The 7,541-nt window shown below is 53.5% G+C and overlaps 1 protein-coding gene across 2 annotated transcripts in view; it reads left to right on the top strand.

The window, feature by feature from the left end:
• agl (amylo-alpha-1, 6-glucosidase, 4-alpha-glucanotransferase) overlaps nucleotides 1-7,535 on the top strand; it is a 16,858-nt gene extending 9,323 nt beyond the window's left edge. For both annotated transcript variants that reach the window (XM_015402951.1, XM_015402950.1), the window contains exons 13-26: nucleotides 730-893; nucleotides 962-1,063; nucleotides 1,176-1,331; nucleotides 1,406-1,556; nucleotides 1,646-1,770; nucleotides 1,843-1,955; nucleotides 2,034-2,168; nucleotides 3,462-3,592; nucleotides 5,508-5,644; nucleotides 5,818-5,951; nucleotides 6,025-6,200; nucleotides 6,274-6,376; nucleotides 7,122-7,245; nucleotides 7,346-7,535. In XM_015402951.1, coding sequence (XP_015258437.1) covers nucleotides 730-893; nucleotides 962-1,063; nucleotides 1,176-1,331; nucleotides 1,406-1,556; nucleotides 1,646-1,770; nucleotides 1,843-1,955; nucleotides 2,034-2,168; nucleotides 3,462-3,592; nucleotides 5,508-5,644; nucleotides 5,818-5,951; nucleotides 6,025-6,200; nucleotides 6,274-6,376; nucleotides 7,122-7,245; nucleotides 7,346-7,513 — 1,919 coding nt within the window. In that variant the 3' untranslated portion in view covers nucleotides 7,514-7,535. The remainder of the gene's footprint in view (nucleotides 1-729; nucleotides 894-961; nucleotides 1,064-1,175; nucleotides 1,332-1,405; nucleotides 1,557-1,645; nucleotides 1,771-1,842; nucleotides 1,956-2,033; nucleotides 2,169-3,461; nucleotides 3,593-5,507; nucleotides 5,645-5,817; nucleotides 5,952-6,024; nucleotides 6,201-6,273; nucleotides 6,377-7,121; nucleotides 7,246-7,345) is intronic.
• Nucleotides 7,536-7,541: the final 6 nt, after the last annotated feature.

The following is a 7,541-nucleotide window of genomic DNA, read 5'->3' as shown; positions in this document are numbered from 1 at the left end:
AATGATCAGGGGCCAAAGCCAGAATGATCAGGGTCCAAAGCCAGAATGATCAGGGTCCAAAGCCAGAATGATCAGGGTCCAAAGCCAGAATCGTCAGGGTCCAAAGCCAGAATGATCAGGGGCCAGATTGATCAGGGGCCAAGGCCAGAATGACCAGGGGCCAGAATGATCAGGGGCCAAAGCCAGAATGATCAGGGTCCAAAGCCAGAATGATCAGGGGCCAAAGCCAGAATGATCAGGGGCCAAAGCCAGAATGATCAGGGGCCAAAGCCAGAATGATCAGGGGCCCAAGCCAGAATGATCAGGGGCCAAAGCCAGAATCGTCAGGGTCCCAAGCCAGAATGACCAGGGGTCCAAGCCAGAATCATCAGGGGCCAGAATGACCAGGGGCCAAAGCCAGAATGACCAGGGGCCAGAATGATCAGGGTCCAAAGCCAGAATGATCAGGGTCCAAAGCCAGAATGATCAGGGGCCAAAGCCAGAATGATCAGGGGCCAAAGCCAGAATGACCAGGGGCCAGAATGATCAGGGTCCAAAGCCAGAATGACCAGGGGCCAGAATGATCAGGGGCCAAAGCCAGAATCGTCAGGGTCCCAAGCCAGAATGACCAGGGGCCCAAGCCAGAATCATCAGGGGCCAGAATGACCAGGGGCCAAAGCCAGAATGATCAGGGGCCAGTATGATCAGGGGCCGTATGATCCTGTGTGACCTGAAACTCTCCCCCCCCAGAGGCCATGTCAGCTGGAGACAGCCACGAAGAGGGCCGCCTGGTCTACCGCTACGGCGGAGAACCTGTGGGGGCCTTCGTCCAGCCCAGCCTGCGTCCCCTGATGCCCTCCATCGCTCACGCGATGTTCCTGGATGTGACCCACGACAACGAGTGCCCGATCCAGGTGGGTCCGGCGCTCAGACCGCCTCCTCTCAGCCGCTCCTCCTCTAATAACTCCGCCTGTGTTTCCAGCTCCGCTCGGCCCTGGACTCCCTGCCCAGCTCTGCCATGGTGTCCATGGCCTGCTGCGCCACCGGCTCCACCAGAGGATACGATGAACTGGTCCCTCATCAGGTGATTTGTCTGCACTGCTGCCAGTGACTGCCAGTCAGTCACTGCTTTTATCCAGTGAGGTCTGGACCAGTCCCTCAGTGAGACCAGCTGCTTTCCTGTCTGTTGGAGGCAGATTTCTGTGGTGAAGGAGGAGCGTTTCTACCCCAAGTGGAACCCATCTGCCGCCCCCACCTCCACAGGGGAAGTCGGCCCTCAGAGCGGCATCATCGCTGGGAAACTGGCTCTCAACAAGCTGCACCAGGAGCTGGGGGCCCAGGGCTTCATCCAGGTACAGCTCTGCACTTTGAGCATGACCCCACCCTGCTGCTCAGAGCCTCATGTCCACCGCTCTGCCTCCTTTAGGTCTACGTTGACCAGGTGGACGCGGACATCGTCGCCATCACCCGGCACTGCCCCAGCACGCACCAGTCCGTGGTGACCGTGAGCAGGACGGCCTTCAAGAACCCCAAGACCCACCACTACGAGCCAGACGCCCCGCCCATGTTCATCCCCGGTAGGACCGTTAGCCTACTGGTGACACTTTGCTTTGTAGACGTTTTTTCCCCAGAAGAAGAAAGTTTTTAGAATGTTTGATTTCTTCAGGTAAGATTGAAGAAATCATTTTGGAGGCGAGAACGGTGGAGAGAGAAGCAGGGAGTTATAAGAAGGATGAGAAATATATAAACGGCATGCCAGAGTACACCGTGGAGATAAAGGAGCACATACCGGTAAGGAGGGGGGGGGGGTCTTTGGGACTGCTGTTTGGATATGTCCATCATGGAAGGTTCTGATGGGTCCAGATCCAGGAGAGTACAGTGGTGAAGCACGCTGGGGTGACGTCGAAAGGCCGCTCAGAGTTCATCCAAAGAATCCAGTTCCAGAAGCTGACCCCCGGCAGCGTCATCGCCTTCAGGTAGACCTCCCAGAACGCCGTCCCTGCCGCCTTGTGGAACCTCCTTAACTAAACCTCTATTTTCTCAACGCTGAACAGGGTCAGCCTGGACCCCAAGGCACAGCAACTGGTGGGCGTGTTGAGGTTTTATTTGTCCCAGTTCAGCCCCAAGTACAGGAAGGGCAGCGTTCCAGATGAAAACCCCCCAGAGGTGCTGCAGAAACCCCTCGCTCAGTGAGTACTTCCTGTTTGCTTCCGATCCACTGAATGAAGCTCTGTCCAGTGAAACATGTCCTCTGGGTGAACATCATTCTATGACGGCCAGAAGGAGCAGACTGCTGGAAAGAAGTCAAAGTTTCATGGTTTCTGGCCTTCATGCTGAAAAGATCAAACTACCAACCGAGTTACCCCTCTGTTAGTGGAACAGGGTGGTCTACAGCCGGTACAAATAAGTGGTCTACAGACACTAGAAAGGGGGAGTGTACAGCCGTGGTAGAACAGGGCAGTCTACAGCCGATAGGATGGAGTGGACTACAGCCGGTAGAACAGGGGGTTGGTCTACAGCCAGTAGAACAGGGGGTTGGTCTACAGCCAGTAGAACAGGGGGTTGGTCTATAGCCAGTAGAACAGGGGGTTGGTCTACAGCCAGTAGAACAGGGGGTTGGTCTACAGCCAGTAGAACAGGGGGTTGGTCTACAACCGTGGTAGGATGACGTGGTCTACAGCTCGTAGAACGGGGCGGTCCACAGCCGGTAGAATGGGGCTGTCTACAGCCGGGTGTACATTGCGGTCTTCAGTCGGTAGTATTGGGTGATTTACAGGCGTGGTAGAATGGGGCGATCTACAGCCGGTAGAAATGAGTGGTCTACAGCCATGGTAGAAAGGGGCGGTCTACAGCATTGGTAGAACAGGGCAGTCTACAGCTGGTAGTACAGGGTGGTCTACAGCCGTGGTAGAACTGGGCCGTCTAAAGCAGGTACAAAATTCGTGGACTACAGCCGGTAGAGCAGGGTGGTCTACATTCGGTAGAGCTGGGTGGTCTACAGCCGGTAGAGCTGGGTGGTCTACAGCCGGTAGAGCGGGGTGGTCTACAGCCCTGGTAGAACGGGTTGGTCTACGGCCGTGGTAGAACGGGGCGGTCTACAGCTGTGGTAGAAATGAGGCGGCCTACAGCCAGTAGTAAGGGGTGGTCTACAGCCAGTAGTAAGGGGTGGTCTGCAGCCATGGTAGAACAGGGTGTTATATAGCTGGTAGACTAATAAATAATTACCTTATAAGATACTGGCCCAGGTAGACCTGACAAGGTGATGGTGGGTCTGCATATCCAATAGAAGGGAGCAACTCAGTGTTTGACAGACTGCTACAGTCTAGCAGCCACCAGCAGGACCATCTACTCCATCACGGTCTCTGCTCTTCAGAGGTCTGGGTCTGAATACATAGAAAGATGATCAGTTTTCTTCCTGTGGCATTTCCATGGTAAAGACCACCTTTCTGGCAGGTAAAGCAGTCTCTCGCTGTCTCTCACAGGCTGATGTCCAAGCTGACGCTCGCAGACATGAACATCCTGCTGTTTCGCTGTGAAGCCGAGGAACAAGAAGACGGCGGCGGCTGCTACAGCATCCCAGGCTGGGAGAGCCTGAAGTATGCCGGTCTGCAAGGTTCGGTGTTTGCAGATGGCCCGGGCCACTGGGGGGGAGGGGGGGGTCACCATCAATTAGGTAGCATCTGATCAGGAGGCGGAGCCTCAGGCAGCTGGATCCTCCCAGCTTCCCCGTCACATCAGGGCAGTCACTAAACCGCTTCCTTTTCTTTATCAGAGGATGATTGATCCTCAGCTCATTCATTTTCTACTTTATTTTCTCTCTGCTTGCTCTAATGAAATAAGTTGATGACTAGATTTTATTTGTATTTCTTTTAGTGTTTCTTAGTGGCAGACTGTCTGAAATGACTTTCCTGTGATCTATTTTTTTCTACTAAATTAAACTGAATGAACAGAGGCGCTGATTCCAGCAACTTTCCCGTCTATAAAGACCAATGATTAGTGTCGAAAAAGAGAAAAAGTTTCTTCACCATCTGCAGACTACAGAAGCAAAGATGTCTTTCCTCCTGCTAACTGTGCAGACGGAGCGTCTTCAGCAGCACGGCGGCCATGTTGGAACCTAGAGATGTTTCCACCCTGTTTGTTCCGCCCATCTGGGACCAGGGTTACTTTCTAAGCGGATATTTAGAAGCTCTGCTGATGGCGGAGGAGCTGTGATTGATTCGGTTCTCTTCCATGATCGGGCCTTTGCCGTCCATTTTAAAGATCTAAATGCCGGAGCGTGATCCCAGACGACCCTATCTGGCCCTAGGGAGACGGACTTTCCCTTTCAGGGAGTTTTATTGTCTTTTACTTTGAAGCCGTGGGTCTCTAACCCAGACCCATGAGGTCTGACCAGGAGAGACCCGGGGACGCATCCTGTCCGGTTTTTGATCTTAGCTCCATGACCTCATAGGACACTATAGCCCCATTTAGACTAGCCTTTAGGAACCGTGCAGAGATCGGTCATAGCACGGTAACCATGGTAACTGTTGAGTGAAAATGGAATCTAACTGAACCAGACCGTGCCAGACAGAGGTGAACCGTGTTAAACCGGTTCTAGTTCAGCGGTACGGTTCGGTGTGGTTCATATGTGGCTCGGTTCTCTGATATCAAAGAGCGCATCAGCAGACCGCCCCATCTCCTATTTACAGTCAGCTGAGTTCGGCTTTGTTATTCACAGACCTCCTGTTCACGACAAAAACTACTTCGCTTCTTAACAACAAGTGGCATCAGAAGAGCGCGATGCGATCTGGGATGATGCAGAGACCGAGACTCTCATTGAAATTTGGGCTGAGGACTCTATCCAGGCACATAAGTTCCTGAATGTTACGAGTGCCACCATTTGTGTTTGCGAAATTCTCGACTTGAGAGCTGCAGTGGCGTCATGTGGAAATGGTCATAAGAACCAAACTCGGCACGGTTAACTAATCCAGGCTGGGTCTGAACACGCCGCATTTAACTGATCCGAACTCGGTCTCAACACGGCACGGTTACCTGTTCCGAACTCGGCACGGTTAACTGATCAGAACTCGGTCCGAACTCGGTCCGAACTCAGCGCGGTTAACTGATCCGAACTCGGTCCGAACTCGGTCCAAATTCAGCACGGTTAACTGATCCGAATTCGGTCCGAACTCAGCGCGGTTAACTGATCAGAACTCGGTCCGAATTCTGCATGGTAAACTGATGCGAACTTGGTCCGAACTCGGCACGGTTAACTGATCAGAACTCGGTCCGAACTCGGTCCAAATTCAGCGCGGTTAACTGATCCGAACTCGGTCCGAATTCTGCACGGTTAACTGATCCGAACTCGGTCTGAACTCGGCATGGTTTGATTTCAGAGGGCTAGTGGAAATGGGGCTAATGTTGCGAAATGTTGCGGTCTGTGTGACGCGGTACCGATGCTCTGTGCTTCTGGTTCGTAGACCAGCTTTTCTCCGTCCAGAGTAGGCAGGTGAGTCTAGTCGGTGTTTTGAGTCGTGTTTGTCCTGCAGGTCTGATGTCGGTGCTGGCGGATATCCGTCCAAAGAACGACCTGGGCCACCCTCTGTGTGCCAACCTCAGAGACGGAGACTGGCTCATAGACTTTGTCTCCAACCGGCTGATCCACAGGGAAGGACCTCTGGCTCAGGTGAGCAGCTTGGGGAGGGGGGAGGGTCCCTGCAGCAGAGGGCTGGTCTGCAGCTCGCTCGCTCAAACGTCCATTAAGGGACGTACAGACAGGTGTGGGTCGTCAGGCTCCTGGGGTCTAAGGACTGGACGTTTATGTGTGTGTGACCTCTGACCCCACACGTGTGTCTGCAGGTGGGTCAGTGGTTGGCAGCCATGTTTAACTACCTGAAGCACTTCCCTCGTTACCTCATCCCTTGCTACTTTGATGCCATCCTGGTGTCGACCTACACCACGGCTCTGGACGCCACCTTCAAGCTGATGTCCAGGTACTGTCCCCACTGGTTGCCCTTCTGTCTGTACCTCCTGGGACCTGAAGGCTTCTCCATCATCTTCCAACAGCTTTGTGGAGAAAGGTTCCACGTTCGTCCGCCACCTGGCGCTGGGCTCGGTCCAGATGTGCGGCGTGGGCCGGTTTCCGGCTCTGCCTCCGGTTTCCTCCAAAGTGGGGGACGTCCCGTACCGCATCAGCCCCATCACCGGGGAGAAGGAGCAGTGCTGCGTCTCCCTGGCAGCAGGTTTCTGTCCCTTTGGAGCAGAAGGAAAAATGCTGATTTGATCAGTTCTTCATCATCGCTCATGTCTCTGTAGGTCTTCCTCATTTCTCCGCTGGGATTTTCCGTTGCTGGGGCAGAGACACCTTCATCGCGCTCAGAGGACTCATGCTAATCACAGGCAGACACGCCGAGGCGCGGTACGTGTCTGACTATGGTGCCATCTTTGTGCCTCTGACCTGAGGGCAGTGAGAATGGCGTGCAGTGTTTAACCCCGCCCCCCCCTCGCTCGCTCAGCTCCATTTCTGCGCTCAGCTGATGGTGGATGTAAACAAACCGCAGCAGCATCAGAGACGGACCTTTTTCATCCCATCAGTGTAATCCTCCCTACGCTAAAAATACCGCACTGTGGCAGGACTTATAAAACCTCACGAAGAAAAAACTCACTGAAAGGTTCTCTATTAATAAATACTGGAAAATATAGAATAACTGTTTTATTTTCCAAAGCAACTGGCCTCGACTTAGTGATGGTTGAAGCTCGTCCAAGTTTTTTTAACTTCTCTGATTGGTTGATGTGGCGCGTCCAGCAGCTGCTGCTTGTGAAGCACTTCATGCGCCTGAGATGTTCAGAAGCTCATGAGGCGCTGCTCCTGCTGCTCCTGCTGCTCCTGCTGCTCCTGCTGCTCCTGCTGCTCCTGCTGCTCCTGCCACTGTAGACCTTTTGCTGCGCCTTGATGCTTTTGATGCTTGTCAACCATTGACTTTGCAGTTAAACCAGTTGCCTCTGCTGCTTGCGGTCTGAACGTTGCATTAGTTGAGCGCGGAAACATTATGGAGCGACAGTGAGTTAAAAAGCTGCACATCGTTCGCACTGCACTCAGGTCAGCCACACAAATTGGCTACTAGAAGCCAGCAGGAAATACCCAAACCCTTCTGTCTCCATAGCAACATCATTCTGGCATTTGCTGGGACGCTGCGTCACGGTTTGATCCCCAACCTGCTGGGAGAGGGTCGCAGCGCCAGATACAACTGCAGGGACGCTGTGTGGTGGTGGCTGCAGTGCATCCAGGTATGGAACCAGAACCGTCCCCTGAGAATGGTTGCTACCATTTCAGGTTCTAACTGATGACCCAGTTGGTTTCTCCAGAAGTAATCAGTTCTCTCCTCAGGATTACACCAACCTGGTTCCTGAGGGACATGAAATCCTGCGCTGCCCCGTCACACGCATGTACCCCACAGACGACTGTGAGCCCTGCAGACCAGAGCAGGTGGTGAGAGAGCGAGAGAGAGAGGCCCTCTGGGTGGACGTCATCCAGTCTGCTACACCTTCTACCTGATCCAACTCTCCTGTTCTAACTCTGCATC

The sequence above is a fragment of the Cyprinodon variegatus genome, unplaced genomic scaffold, assembly GCF_000732505.1.
Source record: "Cyprinodon variegatus isolate N-32 unplaced genomic scaffold, C_variegatus-1.0 Scaffold1417, whole genome shotgun sequence".
Taxonomy (NCBI): Eukaryota; Metazoa; Chordata; class Actinopteri; order Cyprinodontiformes; family Cyprinodontidae; genus Cyprinodon; species Cyprinodon variegatus.
The sequence above is the reverse complement of the archived record's forward strand: the minus strand, read 5'-3'. Positions and strand labels throughout refer to the sequence as shown.